General features: G+C 33.0%; 1 protein-coding gene across 1 annotated transcript; it reads left to right on the top strand.

Annotated features, from left to right (window-relative positions):
- Nucleotides 1–1,460: 1,460 nt before the first annotated feature.
- On the top strand, nt 1,461–20,911 carry LOC132701868 (cytochrome P450 6a2-like). The gene is made up of 5 exons (XM_060670120.1): nt 1,461–1,534; nt 8,504–9,198; nt 16,090–16,526; nt 18,305–18,556; nt 20,626–20,911. Exons 2-5 carry the CDS (start codon nt 8,522–8,524, stop codon nt 20,787–20,789), a joined length of 1,530 nt encoding a protein of 509 aa, XP_060526103.1. The 5' UTR covers nt 1,461–1,534; nt 8,504–8,521; the 3' UTR covers nt 20,790–20,911.
- Nucleotides 20,912–22,938: the final 2,027 nt, after the last annotated feature.

Raw genomic sequence — 22,938 nt, forward strand, 5'->3', positions numbered from 1 at the left:
AGAAATCCAAATATTTTTGTACAAGAAACGTTATCATTGCCAGTTGGAGTCTGCTACCCAGATGAAATGTGATTATGTCGAACACAAATTTGATAACAAAAAACGCCACCATGGCCGGCCAGAGCCTGCTACCTAGATAAAATGTGAGTACAAGATGGGAATGATACATAAAAAAGTTCCAAAATGTTTCGAAGAGTCTAAAAATGTAATAATATACAGGGTGTTTAAAAAAGAAAGTTCATATAGGTTACCAATATATCTGCTAACATCGTATGGCCAAAAATATTTTACATAGATAGCTCATATTTACTTACATAGGTAACCAACATTTCAGGCATTTACCGTAAGTCATTATCCATAGACGTCTAACAGAAAACTCACCGTAAATAACCCTGTATAAAAATGTTATTAGCTTAAAAATAACTGTATGATTTCATCAATGTTATGTTTACTCCAGTAATTCTTAATATTTATGGGGCGCGATAAAAATAAAAGTTAAATGTAAAACATAAGACGTGCAATATTATTTATTTAGGTCGTTATTCAAACAAAAAATAGCAACAAAAAAATTATAAACACCTTGTCACATTAAAACAGGATATCATTTCAAACACCCAGGTTATTTTCGAAAAATTATTAATCGGAGATTTGGAACTGATACCTACGAGACAACGAGCAGGGTATTCGTTCATTGAAACAGCCAAATGTGAATAATTATAGCATTATCAGGTGATTCACTTCCAGAGCCGAAGTAATCAATTCCAAGGATGATTGTAAATGTTACTTAGACAATCCCAACAAGTTGTAATTGTTATGGTCAAGTGATTTCTTCTTCTTCTTCTTCTTCTTCTTTCTTCTTCCGTCAATAAGGATTTCCAAGTATTTTGTAATCGGGTTTTTGATAAACTGTTGTTCATTTTAGTTTCGAATGTTAAAATTTTTGGGTGACTTTTTAATCCTTTTAAATCCTTCCAATGGGCCTTGACTGACGCCTTGTGTTCTTTAAGAATCTGTCAAACTAGTACAGTCAAGTTTTTTCAAAGGAACTTACACAGGTTACTGTAATTCCGATTGATTTTCTAGTCCATTTTGAAAACGGGCAATATGATGTTGATTACAGTTAAAGTGTCAACCGTCTAGTGATTGAAAAAGTCCAGATCACACATTTTGTCCTATTTAATGACACGATAGAGTGTTTTTTACCAGTTCACCGGAATCCCTTCCATAATACCTTTAGCACACGGCTGAATGCAGAAGATTTGTAATGAACATTAAGCAACAAAAATTTTGAGTGAAAAATTTGATTCAAAGTCTCATTATATTGATAGCGCTACAACAAAATACTCGAACGAAATACACATTTACGCATGTACGATGAAGAGGCCAGTCCATATCTGATTCACTTATCTATTTGTCCTACTGAGAAACGTGCATTATCTCATCTCTATCATTAAGATCCGACCCAGCGCAATGTTGTGTATATAACTTAATTTTAAATCAGGCGCCGCCATTAGAGTTCGTCATATTGTTACTGGTAAGTATTATTATAGGAATAATTGTGATTGAAATATCAGCTATCTACGATTTAAAACCTCATTATCAAATGCTGGTAAGACCGCTCGCCATTTGTTTAAAATTAATGGTTATAAAATTATTATTAGAAAATTATATTTTTTTATGCTTCTAACCAATTCTATCGCGTGCTATATCATTAGAAAGGTAATAAAATTCTCTATTTAATAAAGATAACACTTAATTAGGTCTCCATTGCAAAAAAAAAACTGAAGTGCGAAAAAAAACTTTTTTGGTCGTTCTATTAAGGATAAAATTTCCTGAAATTTTTGCATTTTTCAATTTCGTTTTAATTATCTATTGACAATTGTCAAATATTGAAACATCACACATGGTTTTGAGTAAACCTTAAAAAACTGAATTCTTTGCCCATTTAAAGTTGCAAACTTTATCGTGGGTTAGATCAAAAATTGTAAATACTAAAATTATAGAGTTCATATTGAACCTCCTCAATCTTCTGTTCCAATTCAATGAATAAAATAACAGATTAACGGGACTTTACTAACGGTTTGACTCTATTGGAGAAATTGCATTCGTATAGGATTGCAGATATAGTTCTTAACCCGATAAGCTCCTCCTCTATAGTTGGTATTGAAATAGGTGTTCCACAGGGATCGTTTTTGAGTCCTGTCCTATTTACACTCCACATCAATGATGATGCACCCTATATGCTGATAACACTTTCATTGTCGCTTCAGAAAATTCCCATATTTTATTGCAGAATAGATACAACGATATGTTGAGCAATGTAAATAACTGGTTTAACAGTAATAGTTTGCTTTTAAATCTAGATAAGATTTTTAAAATTCCACCAACGTGAGTTATATGTTCTAGTTTCATTTCCAGAGTAGATGATTGTCCAGCAGCTCAGTCTAAGAGTGTTAAATTTTTAGGTATTAAGATCGATGAGAATCTTAACTACGAAAATCACTGCGAGTTCTTGATTTCTCGGTTGAACTGGAATATTTCCATTCTGAGGAATGTACTGACGGAGTCACGATTATTCCAAATATATTATTCTCACATTGAATTGAAATAATACCAGGGGGTTGGTCTACGCAATCGACAGAAGTGTTTTTAGCACAGAAAAGAGCGATTCGTTGTATTGCTCGCATTCTTTTAGAAGTTTATTTAATAAATACGATACACTGACCTTACCGAGTTTGTTTACATTTGAGTGCAGTATATATGAATCCAAAAATAAAAGCCACCTCACTCAAAATGAAGCTATTCATTCTTTTAACACAAGACACCGAAACAAAATTCATATATCTTTTTCCAAGTATAAAATTTCGTCTAGATCACCCTGTATACTGGGCCTGCAAGTCTTCATTGGTGTTCCTGATGAAATAAAAGGTCACTGTTTAGAAACTATTAAAATAAGATTAAAGCAGTATCTACTGCAAAAATCTTTATACACTATAAACAGTTTTTTTTACATAACCTTTTACTTGTACTTGTTATTGTAAAGTTTTTTATTTGATAATAATAATAATAATAATAATATTAATAATAATAATAATAATAATAATAATAATACTCATTATTAGTATTATTATTATTAGCATTTGCCATTATTTTATAGGAGTTATAATAAAACCTGTGGGCAAGGGAATACATTTTTTCTTTTTTCACTACCTCGATCGTGATAAATTGCAATGATAGTCTCCGATAAATTACTTATTTTAAAGTTCCACACCTTATATGATTCCTAAATTATTAACATATGAATAAGCATACAAAAGAAAAGCCAAAACGCAAAACTGAGGCAAATTTGTCAATATTATGCGATTTTTACACAAACTGGAAGAAAATAAAGTTGCCCCATTATTATTAGTATTATAGTATTTCTTTAAAAATAACAGCCATAAGAACACGAAAGTCGGCCGTATGAGATGCAACTACAATAAAAATTAAAATCATAAAAAAAAAAATAAAAAACGCTCTTAACTACTTTTTTTCTATACCATGTGACAAACAGATTTAAAATTTAATAAGGTTTATATTAAAAAAATTAATGACATTATTGACATTTCATTAAAAATAACATATCCTTAAACATTTGTCTTTTCTGTGCTACAATTAACATTTACATAACTATATGCATAACAAGTGCGGTAAACGGCATTTGAGTGAGTTAAAACTTTACGGAACTTGTTGCATACTATACTTTTTCTACGACCGTTAGTTTTTGCATACATTTTCGCAAAACACGAATGCATTCACTGACATGACTGTCAGAATTGATAAACGTCAAAATTCAAAGCGTGGGAAATATCTCCGAAAACATCCGATTGCCGCCAAACCCGTGCGGTAAAATTCCGGAAATGTCCGAAGCGGCTCGGATTCGTGGGAAACGAAACTGACATAGTAAAGTGAGGCTTTCCGTACGCTAGATCGGTGGGTAATTAGGTATTTTAGAGACGGGATTAGAAAAATTATATTCTGACAACCACTTGTTGAATTTATTTTCGGTTATATCAAGAAATCGAAAATACTAAAGTTATAGGGTTCATACTGAACCGACTGAATAAATTAAATAACATATTAACTTTGCCATTTTCCTTCTTTTTATAGAAACTTAATAAAACCTATAAGTAAGAGCCAACATTTTTTCATTTTTTGGCAATACTGCTCATGTAAAAATTAGAACGTGAGAAAGAGAGTGAGAGGGGGGGGGGGTGGAGAAGAGCAATATCAATGCAATCTCAGGGATCGCTGCTAAACAGGAATGCCAACAAGGGCTACACTAATTAACATACAGAAGAAAGGCGAGTTTTAGATGAACGAAACTAAAGTGGCAGCTGTGCTACTGTAGGGAGTTTACTAAAATAATAAATATAATAGTAATTATGCAGGATGTTTATTACAGACTTGGACCGATAATTGAGATATTAAATATTCTAGATTCTGCATCAAGTAAATAAAAACTTACATAACAGTAAGAATAATAGGAAAATACGCTTTATATTTAAATGCTAGTCATTATGTTCCCAGTATAACTATAGTCTTTCGAGTCCAGAGAAGTTATAAAGGGCTCTACAGTAGTTTTGTTTTGTGGTCCCTGCTTCCCCCATTCTTTCTCTGATTTTAATCACATTTTCAACGCACTTACTTAATATTTCATACATCATGGTCTTTATTTCCTCTTGCAAGATGTTTTGGAAATGCATGGTGCCAAAAGTCATATTATATCTTGCAACAAAGCATTTTACTTGGGATTTAATGAAATACCTATTACCGTTCGTATCCATATCCAAATTTACAATCTCCCGTATGTTCTTTTTCCAGAATATCTCTCTGAAATTGCTTTTTATTTAAAGCAATAGGTCACTTAAAATGAAGTATATTCATTCACGTGCCTATAAAAATCCCATTCTGTTCAGGAGAGTTTATCAAAAGACAATTTTCCAATAGTTAACTTTCTCAGTACACTGACACCTGTCTCAAGTTTTAGTTAAACCCTTATACATGATTTTTAATTGACAATCTTCAGTAACTCGTTGAATGTAACCCAATTACTGATGTCAATTTTTTACTACAAATTTAGGACTACTAGCCATAAACAAGAACGAACCTTGCCAACAACTGCCGGTCATACAAAACCAGAATTTTAATTTTTAACACTAAGGTAGCAACTATGATCACAGATACCATTCCACGACTATGAAAATGTAACTTTATTTGACCTTCCTGTGTGTAACTGAGTGACAATTGAAATAATTCAACAAAAATTAAAAATCATTTTATTTTCATATTCAAACCTTTTTTTATAAAACTCACATTTCTAGATAAGATATAAGGCCCCTGTGAAACCGGCGACCCTGTACATTTAGAGATCTAAAGAATGTAATTCTCATGCTTTTGGCCCTTTTAAAAACCAAATAAACCGTCGATAAAATCAAGTATAAATATATAAATATAAAAATTGTAAACAATACAAAAGCCTCGGAAATTTTACGAATATATGCAAAGTGTATAAAAAATCTAAATATCATCAGCACAAAGAAAAAAATCAATTATCCCACCTCAACCCTGTAACGTCACTGAAATCAATAACTCCTTAAATATATCTGCCTCATCTTTAATTTTTGCATCCGTATTTCCGTTTTTCCTTCCGCGTGAAAAATCTCACATATTGTGCCTTTATAAAAATAAAACGCCCTCAACTTAGTGAATTATTAGTATTTTATTAGTAGGTGGTACCTTGATTGATAATTGATCATTTGGATGAAAAATATGGATGACGCTACAACTTTCTCAAACAACTGGCAACGTCGAATTATTCATAACATTTTGAATTGAAATTATCTATCTTACGTTGTGATGCAATTTCTATCGTCTTGTTAATGGATTTTTATCAAATTTCGTTTCTTGTTTTATTTCTTAAAGGCCATTGTGTTCAATTAGTTCCAAAATTTCTAAAACAACTGGTAAAAAAATGAAAGCAACACTTCGAGTTATCCTGTATTTCATTGCAATTCGTAACCTTTTTTGGTATCGCCAGTGGTGATAATGATGAATCTATTAATACTTGTTCTGAAGACTGAAATAGCAAGCCTAAAACAGGAATTTTTATCTATAAAAAAACCTTTCGATTTCTCCAATTGTATGCATGAGTCCCAAAAACGGAAGAATAAAGATAGATGATGGACCGGATGAAACAGGAGAATCATAGTCTCTATAAACATGTAATTATCAGGCCTAAGACTGCTATTAGCTATATAGAGAAGAAATGGCTACAGAAATGCCGCTCCTCAGAAAAGCAAAGGGTCCTTTGGACACAACAATGTGTGGCGTTTATAACCTAAAACCATAAAATTTTTATCAACGCAGAGTTGTGCAAAACAACATGCGAGCTGTTAAAGGAGGCTATGAAATCGAAAAGCAAACACTACAAATACGTGTGTGTGCCGCAATGGTCTTGTCTTTGTCAGGAAAATGTTCTTGTACAGGCTGAATCAATTATAAAGTTCATTATCTTATTAGTTTCATTTTTCGGACGCACAATTTAAAATTATTTTAAAGTATACAGGATGGCTTAAATGGTGACGAATAAAACATAGATTTTTTTAAATGGATCGCCCTATTTTGAAGTATTGGTTAAAATCGTTTTGAAATTTTTCAAATTTCTTATTAATAATTACACATACCTAAAGATAATAATTTTTCAAATATTTTAATTTTTCTTGCAAACAAATTACGATAGCGTCACTGTTTTTCAAAGTAGATTACTGATATGCGTCTTCAAAATAAAGCAATATATTTACTATCATCACTTTAAATATCGCATGTAGCAGGCAAATGATAGTTTTGTCCAAATGGCTTTTGCCTAGACAAATGTTATCTGAGGAAATGACCTCATGAAAATAATTTCTATTTAAAAGTCGTTTACCTAGGAAAATGTGATTTGCCAAGTTGTTGTTATATACGCGTTGTCATATTGCCTAGAATTGTTAAACAAATGTTCATAGTTCAGGGTTAATATATTGTGTCCAAATAGTATGACAAAATTTAGCAAAAAATGTTAAATACAAACACTAAAAGATAAGACTAGGACAAACAATTTAAAAATATTTTCAAATATACAGTGTGATTGATAAATATGTGGAACACCGAAGTTACATATTTTTATTTGTATGACCCCAACCCAATGTAGGATTGTTACGGTTTATGCTTAGTTATTTCGGATCTATCGCTATTTTCTAGTCAAAAATGCCATGCGCCTAATACTCTATACTTTTGAAGCCATTTCCGACAGCTGTATTTGTATTATATTAACTAACTAACTTCAAGAAAAGTATAGCACAAGTGTCTGCACTGCTGTTTAAAATTGTTGGCATAATAAAATTGCAGCTGTAGGAAGGGGTTAAAAGTATAGGTGAATGTTAAACACAAATCATTTTTGACGAAAACATAGCCATAAATGCGAAAACAGTCGGTATAGACTATAATAACCCTACAATATATATTCCGTTTGAAAAGTATAAATTTGGTTTCCCACATATTTATTAATAACCCCGATTATTTAAAAATAATTTTAAATTTTTTCTTTTAGTCTCGTCTATAACTTTTGTAGTTAACATTTTTCTCTAAAACTGATAATAAAGGTGATATATTTTACTTTGATAAACTATTTGGACATCCTGTATAAGGCCTTAAAGACTTCTATCCTTCCTCATGTTAAAGAAATGGTTTAGCGAATGTAAATATTAGTGTGTCACAACACAGAACTGCTCTTTACGAGCGGCGATTTACCTATAGCATGGATTTTTTTTAATAAAAGAAATGTCTATCTTTTGCCTTCACGTCAAAAAGCACAATTTATATTGTTACATGAAGAAAGTGCGGCTTGGGTTTTGCTTTTAACCTTTAATTAGTTTAATAATTTATATTCGTTCTGTTGTTGTGTTATTATTATTATTATTATTATTATTATTATTATTTTTATTGGTATTATTATTATTATTATTATTATTATTATTATTATTATTAATATCTCCCGTGTTTTTATTTTATTTCAGTTTTTTCAAGCATCTTGAATTGAATTGAATCAAACAAAATAAACAAATATTAAACTTGTTAAGCAAAAGCTGGAATTTAGAGATTAACTCGATGGTAGAGGATATCTCTATTTTTTACAAAAATATTGTTCAAGTTTGAAGCCAGTAAATTGCGAATTGTATATTCAATGTCGGAAGACATTACGAAACAAACAATACCAGACTAATTGGTTAACAAAGTTCATTTATCTAAATGGCCTTTTAAGGTGTTTATCACAAGAAAGCTTTGATAGTATTACCCATTACTCGTACGAAGCACATATATCCGCAATAGAAATGGGCAACCACAGTTTTGTCAAATTGCCTCCGTTTCTTGCATTTTAAGACTAGAACGAAACGTTTTTTGCTAACAACATTATATTTTTCAGATCTAGTCATAACCTGCCATGTTTGTTCCGGCTCTTCTAATCCTCCTGGTAGGCCTCATAATTTATTACGTCAGACGTTCCCACACTTATTGGAGGCGCCATGGTGTGACAGAAATATATCCAATCCATCCAATATTTGGCAACGCTAGAGAGACCTTCCTTTGCAATGAGTCGATATACGAGTTCTTCTTGCGAATTTATTCCATATTTAAAGCCAAACGAGTCAGATACGGCGGAATCTACACATTCACAGCGCGCGCCCTTGTTATCATAGATCCCGAACTGATCAAGGACATCATGCAGACGAGCTTTGATCACTTCGAAGATCGAGCTGGATACATCAACGAGGAAAGGGAGCCTCTCACCGCTCACTTGGTCAACCTCAAGGGGGCCAAGTGGAAGTCGATGCGGCACAGGTTGACGCCAACATTCACCTCTGGAAAAATGAAGATGATGTTCCAGACCTTCGTATACTGCATATCCGGACTTAAGGGGATGATCGAGGGATACGCTAGGAATAAGGAGAGCGTTGATATTAAGGACGTACTGGCGAGATTCACCACCGACATAATTGGAAATTGCGCATTTGGCATAGAATGTAATTCCATGAAAGATCCCAGCTCGGAGTTCAGGGTCTACGGGAAAAAAGTGTTCGACAGAAACTTCTGGCAGAACGCGAAGATTACGATGACCAGGTGAGTGACACAATATAAAAAGTTGGGCTCTAAATTGTATAATATATTAGAGAGACATATTTGTTTCTTCAAAGAAACTTCTGCAGGCTGTGGAACTTGTGGGTACACATTTTCTAGATAGCGCTTCGAGAAAGTCGCCAGCATGACTATATTTTTTCTCCGTTGTTGTTAACTTGTTTTTCGTATTCAATTTAATTAAAAAAGGCGAGTGTTTGTGCAAAAATTTTTAATTGACGAGTTCCGTAAAAATTGAATGGTGATTATTGTTATTGTTATTTGTGCAGTCCACAGATTTTTCTGTCTCTGGAATGGAAATTTATCCACTATATTCAAAAGGAAGCAATGCAAAATTGCTTAGGCTCAGTGAATATGATGAATCATCTGCACATCAAAATGTATACTGTAGCAGCAATCTCTCTGCAGCTATCCACGGGCGTAGGTAAACTTAAAATAATACGAATAGTTCCTTTATATTTTACTGGTTTATTTGAATAGTGAATACCTGGATTTCAAGAAAAGTTCTTTTATATTTTATTGGTTTATTTGAATAGTGAATACCTGGATTTCAAGAAAAGTTCTCCCAGACGTCCATCATAATTTATTCTTGGGCACTTTTCGCAGTACCTATCTCTCTCTTTTAATGAGCAAAAGAATAAAAGACATATAATTTCTAAATATACATAATACCCACAGAATTGAAATTTTAATTTTTATTTTATTTTTAATTTTACTATTTCGTTAATTTTTAATAATCTCCCTTAACTTAACTGGTTTTTTATTTTTATTTAGCTGAGAGAACAGTCACAAGAACAATTATCAATGGTGGCGGTGTTTTGAAAAAAAAAATGAACAACTGAACAAAAAAAGCAGTCTGAGATAAATAAAAGTTAGTTAATCTTTTAATGAAAGCGGAAATGGTTAAAGCACCTCTCACATCAACTGGGACCTTATAAAAAAGTTTAGGGACCAAGTTGAAACAAGTAGTGCGAAGTTTAAGAATTCTGAGTAGCTCGCAATGGCTAGGTCGCCTTTCATGCATATTTGCACGAGTTATAAATAAACCTCTCATAGATTTTGGAACATTTTGTATCTGCTTATATGATCATGTTTCTGTAAATTGTATGCAAATCTCAAACTAGTTCAATCAAATCTACCACATCTTTATGTACAAACATGGCTTAATAGCTTAATGCTGAACCCTTAATTTTTACCGACTTTAATAGGACTGACATCATTCTCATTGGGTTTTATTTTGAAATTAGCGAGATTGGCAAGCTCTATCCGATCCAAAAATAATATATATATATATATATATATATATATATATATATATATATATATATATATATATATATATATATATATATATATATATATATATATATATATATATATATATATATATATATATATATATATATATAATGTATATATATTGATAAACGTACTCTACAACTTCCAAAATACATACTCAATTAACGATGTGACTTCATCTACAACCTGTCTTCCCTTAAAAATGAATGGAGTACTAAATTAGTGCCTTCTCTGGTTTTGGATAAAAACAAGAAAATGTTCAAAAAGATATGATGAAGATATGATAAACACAATTTGAATATTGGCAGTTTAATTATTTTTCTGTCTTTAATAATAATAAAAGACTTTTATTATACAAAATAAACAAATATAATTTGGAAAAATTTTCTTCCGCTTGTTCGCCTTGACAAGTTTATTTATACACAAAAGCTGCTTAGGCACATTAACTTCAATAAAGTAAATGAATTAAAAGGAAAATATAAAATAAAAAGTAAGAAGCCTGAAATATCGTAGATTTCGCGAGATCAATTAAATAGGTAAATGCTGATAAAGGTGATTTTCAGACATTGTTTATTTGTGTTGGTTCATTTTCAGTTCTTAATTTATACTAGAGTTTAAATATATTACTGCTCTTTTTATTTAATTAAATAATTTATTTTTAAATTAATTCATTTTTTGATTGTAGCATTTTAGCCGGAAATTTATGAACTATTTTTGAATAGTTTAAAATAGTGTTATAATATAGCCCGAAAACAACGGTTTGACGTACATCTATGCTAAAATGCAGTCTTTGCTGGAAATACTTTGGAATATAGTTTTTTGTAATTATGAAAAATAAGGTCGCAGTTAGTTATAGTCAATAGTTTTGCAGTTCTGTATTTTCGTTTGCACTTTCTTGCTAAAATGTACTAATCACTTTTTATCATTTCTTGTACACTAAGAATGCATCATCAATTGGTCGTATAAAAATCGTGCGGTGCAGGGGGTGGTGGGGGTGAATTTTCTAAAAATTGTCAAGAAATTATTATTTTTTTGTCATCTACACCCTACTGCTCTTAAATTGACAAAACCGCTTTTCAATATTTTTATTTGAAATACTTTATTTTTTCATTTTAAAAACACCGCACAATACTTTTATATGGGAGTATCTAATGAATAAAAGCTTGCTCTGAAATCTCATTTTTATGTTATCGTTTACCTCGCTGTAACTTGAAAACTAATTGGTTTGTCAAAAAAGTGTTTCCTATAAACGATATGCATTGAAGGTCTCACGAATCCGTTATTTTTTTAAAAACCCCAATCTGATGGATAGTTTTTGTTTTTAATTAGCAAAATGTGAAACCATGTCGTGAATATCACGGAAGCCAGCGAAGCAGCGAGGAAGGGTCAGATTGACTTGCGAGGGCGGTCAGGCAATAGACTTTGCGGTTCCGACGTGGGCTTGTACAACCACTTTCGCAGCGAGGATGATTTTATTTATTTTTTATGTCTACGTTTTAAGTGCCAAAATAGTTTATATATATATATATATATATATATATATATATATATATATATATATATATATATATATATATATATATATATATATATATATATATATATATATATATATATATATATATATATATATATATATATATATATATATATACATATATATACATATATATACATACATACATATATATATATATATATATATATATATATATATATATATATATATATATATATATATATGAGATTTAGCGTTCAGATATCTATTAGTGTGTTGGTTTTCTATAGACAGTGTGTTCCAAGTGTCCATCTTCGGTCCTTGTGATGTGCACATCTAAAAAGGGCAGACTGTTATCCTCTTCAAGTTCTATTGTAAATTGAATCCTTGGGTGAATGGAATTCACATGATCTAGGAATATATATATATATATATATATATATATATATATATATATATATATATATATATATATATATATATATATATATATATATATATATATATGATGACACTATATTCCGGGATATAATCCGTTCGCTCGTTGAACTCCGACTGGAATCCTGCAAATCCTGCAGACGTTTCGCCAAAATCTCACTTGGCATCTTCAATGCTCGCGCTCCGAAAACACTTCGAACACATATATATATATATATATATATATATATATATATATATATATATATATATATATATATATATATATATATATATATATATATATATATATATATATATATATATATATATATATATATATATATATATATATATATATATATATATATATATATATATATATATATATATATTATGACAATTATTATTAAGTTGAAGCGCACGCATGTATGCACGGCATACATTTAAATATTTCAGATTTTCTTTTCTTACTTTGCACTTTGAACTTGATCAAAGCTTCATTTCTCAGCTTCATCTTAATTTGAAATTTTCTGCTAACAGGTGCAGGAAAAAAACAGGTACAGTCTCAGTTTGTAAAGTGCAGGTCGAATAGAAAAACCCTATGGGCAAAATGTGGGAAATCCCTGTTTTGTAAAATGGTCTTTTTCGATTTGTTTTCCTATCTAAAACTTTGGAGTCAGACACTATGTTAGACATAGAAGAAACTACTAAAGTCACCGAATAATACAACATAATTAAATCCGGGCAGTATAGCAGCATCACACCAAGTACATCCAGACTGTGATACAAATTTATCGATCTATAAAGGGAACCAAGACGAATTCTCTTACCAGCGTGATTTATACTTACCCACAACTGTTCTGAATTATTACTATCTCTATCGTCCGTATCCAAAACCTTGTAAGGCATAATATAAAAGGGAACGCCCCCGCCCTACCTGTTCGATCTCTTCGAACAAGATCAAAACCATTTATCGATACTCCTCCGCTCTTAACTAAATTTCAGAAAGACCTGCTTGAGATCTTCATGTATCGTATGATTAGTTCATGATACTTCATTACGCTTGACATTATACACAAATTCACTATTATAGAGCGATATACATTTTCACTAGACTCGCCAACACGAAAAGCCTGGTTGTCTTGAAAGTGACAAGGTATTTTTAAACTGTCATTAACGAACGAAGCAGTTTTAAGAGTTAGAGTTTCGTTGTGTTATTCCGGAATACCTATGAGGCGAAGAGCATTTCTCCGAAGTGACTGGTCAAGTAAGCCACACTCAAGTTCTGACTTCTCAATTGATTTAGAATTGTTCGGAACTTCACTTTTAAGTGGTTTGCACGAGTCAGAAATTTGACCTAGTTTCGCATCAATCTTATTGAACTGCTTGTTACTTTCGATAAATCGATGAAATGGATTCTTTTCGATAGTAAACTCCTAACTAAACACAGCGTCAAAAAAAAAAGTTTTCATTTTTTCTCCGTTCTCTGTTCCAGGATTTGTCGACGATAATTTCCCAACGGTTTGAGCTAGACGCTTCAAATTTTATTGCTTTTTGACAGTCCACTAGAGACATAAGATATTGAAGACGGCGGCTATCGGACATGGGCGGCCATCTTTTTTTTTCTACCGTTTTTTGGAACTTGCTATGAAACACGATAAGTGTGCGAAATTTGAAGATATCGACTTTAAATTTGGCAAACATATTAAGCTTGGTTCCGTGCCGGAAACTGTTGAAATTGGGGGGGCTGGGGGGTCGAGCAGTATTTTTTAAACATTAAAAACTGTGTTTGTAAGGGTTTAAGAAAAAATTAATTTCTCGAAAACGATTTACGTGGTCGAAAAAATTCTTGAACATGGGGACGCAGAAGATTCGGCGCCATAAAATTTTATTCTTGAAAATTTTTCAAAAATGTACCGGGTGCGCCGCAAATTCAAAAAACTGAAAAATGAACCCCCCCTATTATTTAAAATTGGTATAACTTCCGATGTCAGTTAGATTTACAGCGCGTAAACAGTTAAAACTTCTGTAATTAAAGTTTTTCCTTGTTGTGTGTTCAAGATATTAAGTGCAATATTCAAAAATTCACAGTTGTCTTAAATTTCCAGCTATCGACTTCAGATTTGGCAATAGGGTAGAAGTCCACACCCGCATTTCATCTGCTGAAAAAGGACTAACTAAAATTTCACAAAATATATATTTTTTAATTTTTTTTGGTATATTTTCACTTACAGAAAAAAAAATCTCGAAAACTATTAACCAGATCGGCAAAATTTGTGAACCGAGAAATGCGGAAGATCCGGTACTATAACTTTTATTTCAGGCATTTTTGCCATTATATACAGGGTTTTTCAATTATAGACAAAAATCTAAAAGACCTTGAAAATCGTTCTTTTCGCTATTAAATTATTAGCCGTAAATAAATATTCAAAAAAAGTATGCTCAATTGGTTGAAGAAGTGTTATAGGCCACATTGAATGCTACAATTTTTGTATTTACAATTACCATCTATCATTTACGCTGTTCGCGATATTTGAAAAAATCCAAATGAAAATCACCATTTCTCGTCCTCAATCTAGATGCGTTAAGTTCATTTGCCATTACCACGTACTGCATGGTTTCAGAAAACAAGTACTTTCTTGAAAACCATTTACTCTATATACCAGGAAATACGAGAGATCCAAGGCTATAACCTCTATTTCGAAAATTGTTTGATTTAAATAAAGGGTGTGTCGTTTATGGGCAAAAAAATCTAAAACATCCTAAAAATTTCCGTTTTTGTGTGTAAATTATTGGGGATAAATGAAAAACTGCTAAAGATGCGATAATTTGATTTGAACGGTATCGTAAACTGTGTTGAGAGAGAGTTTCAGATTTGGTCAATTATACAGGGCGCGCGAGATATTTGAAAAAATATCATTAGACAACGCTATTATTTGTACAAATTTGTAACAAAGCGTCTTAACTTCGAACTTCGACCAGACTTGAAAGCACTTTATACAGGGTATATGCACAATACAATTACATCAATTTTGTGAAAGTTTCATAGTGGTCCGCAGGAACACGATAGAAAAACAATGTCTCCCTCTAGGTCAAGAAACTGCGAAGCGGTTTCTTTTCTAAATACAAAGCTACTGCAAAACTAGATTCTAATTGCTTGGTACATATCGCACATACCTTATCCATTAACTCCTCCATATTCTCTTCAGCTGCGTCCGGCGAACTCGCTCTGTGTCTAATCATAGTAGGCTATCAATATCGAGAATACGATTACATTGACAGGATAGTACCAACCCAAAATTAGACGTTATGTACAGGCACGAAAACTAAAATCCAAACTACCGAACTTTAGACTGGTAGACTAGGTCCGCAAAACGTATGTATTCAGTACAGTAAAAAATGTTTGCGAAATTCAACTAAAATAAACAATTAACATCAGAGCAAAGAGGTTTTAGTGGTACCTAATTTACTAAATAAATGAAAACGGATTATAAAAAGCGACATACCTGATAAGCATTTGATACTTCCAACAAGCTGTATTGCCATTTACCCCATCCTAGACATCCTTACCCTGGACACAGGGTATATATATTTAAATTATTTGCCCCGCGAGGTATAGACGTCAGAGGAAAACAATTTTGGTCCATATTTTGTTTTAGATTCGTCCCGAAATCGGTCATAAATGCTTTGGGAATTTACGTAACGAACCAGGAGGTGGCCCAATTTTTCACCAGGATGATAACGTCCACGATCGAGTACCGGGAAAAGAACAACATCGCACGCAGGGACTTCCTGGACATGCTGCTGCAGCTCAAGAACCACGGACAACTGAAGAATGACGACGGAGTGTTCGAACAAACCGGCGTCGATGGTTCTCTTACCCTCAATCAAATCGCTGCCCAATGTTTCGTGTTCTTTCTTGCCGGTTTCGAGACCTCTTCTACGGCGATGACGTTTGCTTTGTACGAGCTTTCCCGGAATCAAGTCGTCCAAGACAAACTCAGACAGGAAATAAATAGGGTTCTACGAAAACACGACGGAGAAATAACTTACGAGGCTGTTCAAGAGATGACGTACTTGGAAAACGTCATCTATGGTAACTAAATATTAGCGTTTTCTTTTGCATTGTAGAAGAAAAAGTTTACCACAAAAGTAGCAGGATTTTAATGTGTTCAATTTTTTGGAAAAGTCTTCTTATATAAATGAACTCTATTTCAAAACTGAGAAAAATTAATATCTTTTTTATTAGGTGCTTTTTACGGTATCTCCAAAAGGAAAATGGTGGAGGACGCTCCAGGTTTAATAAGCTTTCAGGACTTTTTTCTGATATACCGACAAAAAAACTACTTCCTATCGTCTCACTCATAACACGTTTAATAGCCTTGAAAAATCCCTTTTTAATGAAGCCTGGTGCAATCCAGGGGTTACCGACATTTATTTCCGGAAATATTATAATTTTAATAAGCAAATTTATTTACAAGTAATTACAGAAAATATATAAAAAGAGAAATAATGGGATGGGAAGAGAAATAATGGGAATATGCAGTTACCACGCATAAACGAAATTGGCAATTGATTTAAATCATTTGTCCTAGGCGTAGGGAGATAAAATGTAGGATTAAACCTTCAATTCAGGAATCGTATATTTTTAATTTGCTCAATAGACACTCAGAGTTCACCGTATTATGCAAAAGCCCATACAGAAATTTTAAAGAAATAATGTGAAATAATCTAATCGATTAACCAGACACCAGTCTGAGATAACATTGAAGTGATCCTGAGGCAACAGCCAATCTTCATTCATATACTAATTTATTACAATTTAACTTACCAATTAGATCATCGATAAAGATGACAAAAAGAATTTGACCCTTATGGTGCCACCCCCTACGTGGGATGAAATACTAAAGAGCTAAATCCCTCGTATTTAACATGATGTCTACGATCTAATAGGATTAAAACTTGCCTTTCGTCAATTTTTTTTAAATCTAAAACCTATCTGTTGAATACACTTCCATACGGTAGTTCTGCCACATTTAACGCCGGCTTCATCTTTTTCAAGCCTCCTTAAGATATTTAATTGAGGCACGTTTTGGTAATCGTATAACTGGTAAATTTTAAGCTGTATTATATCTCGATCACTTTCATCTACACTCGAGAAAATGTCAGCATCGCTTCTTTTTTTTCCTCTCTGAAATGGGATTATTCACAATTCACATACAGTTGATGTTGGAATTTTCGTCAATGTGGCCGTTTCTTCTAAAGATGCTTGCTTGCTGGCACCACGTTCAATGAGAGTCAAATAAACATTGTTTATAACTTCCTTGGTCTCAATAGAATAGTGTTTTCTACATTTGGGCAGGAGCATCCCCTGACATACACTAGACTCGCACATATTTTGCATAATTCGAACACGATTCAACACACGTTGTATTACACACGAAGAATGATAACTAATAAACTTAAACTAAGTAGTATACCAAACCAAAGAACATTAAACAGGTATAAAATTATTTTCTATTACGGTCCACAATTTTACCTGAATTGAAATTCCGAAACTTTAGGTAATAATCTTGTTGCATTGTATGTTAATGACCACCCTTGGATAATCCCATTCAAAAGCAATTGGTCACTTTCTTATATCTATGAACAGACCATACCAGGGGCATTTATGGCAGACCATCCAGGCAACGACAAATAAACTCTATAACACCCTGTGCAAAAATAAGTATCTAGTAATAAATTTACCCATCAATTCAACAACATTTGCATTATTTTTTTTCCTAATATGTATGTATGTAAAAGTTAGAGGGGGTAACATTTGTAATGGATCACCCTTGTACTGCGGATGTCCGCTAAGATTTCTTATTTCAGAGTCGATGCGTAAATTCCCTCCAGTTCCGGCAGTTCCCAGGACGTGTACGAAAACGTACAGGGTACCCAATTCAAACGTGGTCATCGAAAAAGGCAAAATGGTTAATATTCCCATAGCAGGGCTTCACTGGGACCCGGACTACTTTCCGGATTCAGAAAAGTTCGACCCGGATCGTTTTACAGAAGAAATTAAAGCGACGAGGCCCCATTACGCGTACTTACCGTTCGGAGGAGGTCCGAGAAATTGTATTGGTAAATAGGAACCAGGATTTAGACAATTTTTACACTCTCCTCCTGTCTCTCTTATAGGCTTCTTTGTTGCGTTGCAATTCCAGGTCTTCCTCGATTGTACTCTTTTTCTCTTTCGAAGCGGCACCCTGTTTAGCATCCTTTAGACCACCTTTCATCTCTAATTCGATGAATGCGATCACAAAATCTTAGGCCTTTAGCTTTAACTGTGTTCGTGATGGACGTAGTGGTGCTCTCGCAAAGTTATTCTGCACCATTGCCTCTAGTAGCCCATTTCCATTGCGTTTCATTTATATATACTTCACGGTTGACTCCAGAAAGCTCTATTTGGTTGTTTAATAATGTCTCGTCTTTGACTTTTTAATTTCCTCCTCAGTGCTATTTTTTGTTCATTATTCATGACGCCTAATTCTTCGGCCAAATGCTTTAGGGTGAGCCTGTCGTTGCCTACTGAGAATTCAATATTTCTACATTTACGAGCAGATTGAAGTAATGCTGTCGAACAGCTTTGGATACATGAAAGTCAGTAGAAAACTCATTGCCAACTTTTATTCTGGCTGTAATCAACTCCATTTTGGCTTAGTGCCGGCCATAGTTTTACGAGGGGCACACTGTCATATGCCTTTTAAAGATCAATAAATAACATTCCCCTGAGTTCTTTCACAACGTTGTGCTTTTCGTTGTTTTAGGCACACACGCAAGATTTTCCTCTCATCAAACCCCTGTGTTCTTGCAGGCCTTCAATTTGACATTCTACTCTCCATATGATAATTTTACTGTAGAGCCTAGAGACAGATTGGAAATATATGCGGTCCTCCACTCTTCTGGAAGTTTCTCTTCGTTCGAAAAACAATTAAATAACTCTTTGAACAGTCCTATGTGGATGCTGATGGTCGCCTGTTTTTACTGGTTTATTGCTAAAAACTTTTCTCTTTGTGGTATTTTCTTCATTGGTTTATGCGAACCACAAGTTGCAGCTACTCTGATCTACAAACTGGTGAATTCGCTAACATCTGCGCTTCCAAGTTTAGTTTTTGGCTTGATTTACAGCTTTTCTTAATTCAATGCAACATTTCATGTCGACGACATGAACCATTGATTCTCTTTTCTTCTCGGTGACTAGCCTCTATATCTGAGTTCCACTAATCGTTTTCGTTCTTAGGGCTTTTGAGTTCCAATTGACCAAGCGCAGTTGCCTTTCTAATTTTCTCATTTATCCTTTTTTTTATATAGAATAGTTGTTGGGTCGCGGTTGGGTACTTCTGAATTAAACTTCTCCAGTCCCTTATACCTAAAACTAATTTCAATTTTTAAAACAAGATGAACAGGACAACATAAAATAAAAGAAGAAGAAAAGAGAAAGGAGACTCTTCACAAATTACACGTTGCATAGCTTTTTTTCCTACACAGGGAGTAAAGACTTTTTCATAAAAATATGTTGAAGTTATAGATATTTTGTATCTGGTTATTAGGGGCACAACTTTTTTTTTATTTGCTAATTTTTATATTTCAGTGTGGTAAGTAAATTCGACATTGACTAGAAACATATTTTTTATAGAGATATTGGGGGACTTTAAATTTAATTATTTTCTGATATCTGCTATTTTAACAAAGCTCGTGCGCTATTTCGACTTCAGATCGCATCTAGTACAAGAGATTTGCGTTTTTATATCTGATAATGTGGAAAAATTTGGTGCTTCAAATCGTCGGAATAAAATGGAACTAATATTGGTTAAAAGACAATGTAGTACTTTCTCCTATTCAACAGCACATAATCTAGCAAATTGCAAGTTGTTTTCTTTTCTTATCTTCCTTCTCATTTCACTCCAATTGGTTAGGGCCATATGCATCAAGAGAAAATTTTACTATCAGAGATACATGAAAAACCGAATCTAAAAAGATCTTGAATTTGCATAGATTCTTTCTCCTGCTATAAATTTAACTCATGCAAACTTTTACTAATATCTTCATCTTCAGTTAGGCTAAAATCCGTGTGTCTAAAAGATGCCCGTTCAGAAGATACGGCCCTGTAAATAAGGAACTAAACCAAGAATTATCCTGTGATGTTTTAGGTTTACGATTCGGAATGCTTCAAAGTAAGGTGGGCGTGGCCACGATAATCAGGAATTTCCGTCTCACTTTGAACAGTAAGACGGAGCATCCTCTGAGGTACGAAACGGGTTCGTTTATTACATCAGTGAAGGGAGATGTCTGGTTGGATGTCGAAAGAGTGTAGCCTTCTAAACTGTAAAGTGTATAAAATTTATGAAAACATGTTTATAATTGTCTTTAATTTTAAGAATTGCTTTTTATTTTACAATTTTCTCTTGTCTTAATTGTAATTAAATCTGTAGCAAATACGTGTAGCTATCGATATTTTTATGTATTTACCTTTAAGCACTCCTCCCAAAAACCATACCACAAATATAAACAAAGACACCTAAATGGTCTTAAACGAAATATGGAAAAAAGCCAAAATGGAGAAAGTTGTTTTTACATTTATGGGAAGTCGGTTTCTTTAGTTATATATTTGTATCACTGTGACAGGCTTATCCTATATGGGGATAAAGCATACTCACATTCTACACAAAAAAACCTTCTAAATTCGGACACTTCAATTAAAACAAAATTTGGGCCTAAGACCTACATAATAATACCACAAATTGCCATAGTCAGGAATTTGTAATGGCGACTACAGACAAATTTAGTTCTATTGCTGTACTGCCCGTATTTTCCAAAATCTTTGAGGCTTTCGTAAAGGAAAGAATTTTATCGTATTTTGATGAAAATACAGTTTTTGTGGAGAGTCATTCTGGGTACGCTTAGGTACATTGAAAGCAATTATAGCCATTCTGGAAAAGGTTCTGGAAGCTATTGATGGTAAGTTTATTTCCTATATGACCATGTTAGATCTTTCGAAGGCTTGCGTTAGCCATGACTTTCTTGTAAACAAACTTGAATTTTATGGTACAAGGGGTCAAGTTTGAACTTTTTAAAATCTTGCTTTAACAACAGAAAATAAATCGTTAAGTTACCTAACGATGCTGTTTCTGAACCACAATTTATTTCGCTTGGATACTGGGTTAAATTCTTTCCTAATATTTATTAACAACAACACAATACTTAATTTGGGTAGAACCTCAAGTGACGTAGTATTCAGGCGATTGCAGAAGCGTGGTTTCGTTCGAATCGTCTAAAATTGAATGAACTGATGTCGGAGGGTATCTTTTTTCAGGTGCATCTGACGTTAGCTCTCACAATGCTAAACTTTTGGGTGTGTTTATAAATAGTAGACTTAACTGGCACGAAACGGCTTTAGCGTTTTATTTTAGTAACTTCATTTACGTTATATCTCATAACATAGGGTTGTGGCGAGACTCTTCCGAGACAGATAGATTTTTTAAAAATTAAAAAAGATTGTTCAAACATTGTGCTGCGCACAAAGTTAGGATCACTGTACGCCACCAAAAAAATGAAAATATTAATTCTCCCTTCAATTTTCATCTATCAGTGCAAAATATATGTACATGAAAACAAAAAAATTAAGAATTCTGAATTTCACATGTATGATACCAGACATAAAAATGACGTGTTCCTTATCGCCATGGGCACAAAACTAATTCGTCCATTAACTTAGTTCCTATTAAATTTTGTAACAAAATACCAGCAACTCTCAAAAACAACTGTTCCCCGAATGAATTTAAAAAAACTTATTAAACACATTTTTACAGAAGAATTCCAGTATAACTACATGCCTTCTGAATTTTATATTGTGTGCGTGTGCGTGTGCGTGTAAACTCGTGCTGACAACTTATTATTATTATTATTATTATTATTATTATTATTATTATTTTTATTTTTATTATTATTATTTAATGGATTCCTCAGTCATCGCTGGATGTGGCTCCTTCCCTGTTTCGGCATTGGCTGCAAGAAGACAGGTGGGTAAGTTTTAGGTTATTATGAATATGTTTAGATGTTTAGTTGTGGGGGTCGTTAAGTACGCGTCTGAGAATTCCGCTGGTTTCAGTTTTTTGTAGTTGGTGGCACATCGATCAATGTATGTGGTATTTCTCCGGTTGCACCTGTAATAAATGGTACTACAATGACTCTTTCTTGGTTCCACATATCTTTTATTTCATTGGCAACAGGTAAGTACTTACTAATTTTCTCGTCTTGCTTTTTTTGTAGGTTTGTTGCGAGTGGAACGGAGAAGTCAATCAGATAAGTATGTTTGTTTTTTTTTTCGATAAACACCATGTCTGGTCTATTATGTTGCAGAGGTAGATCGGTTATTATTTCTCTGTTCCAGTACATTTTGTAGTTTTCCGTTTCAACTACACTTTCTGGATTGTATTTGTAGTACGGTATTGTCTTCTTCGTCT

This window comes from Cylas formicarius, unplaced genomic scaffold (assembly GCF_029955315.1).
Source record: "Cylas formicarius isolate icCylForm1 unplaced genomic scaffold, icCylForm1.1 PGA_scaffold_5__7_contigs__length_24384050, whole genome shotgun sequence".
In the NCBI taxonomy this organism is placed as follows: domain Eukaryota; kingdom Metazoa; phylum Arthropoda; class Insecta; order Coleoptera; family Brentidae; genus Cylas; species Cylas formicarius.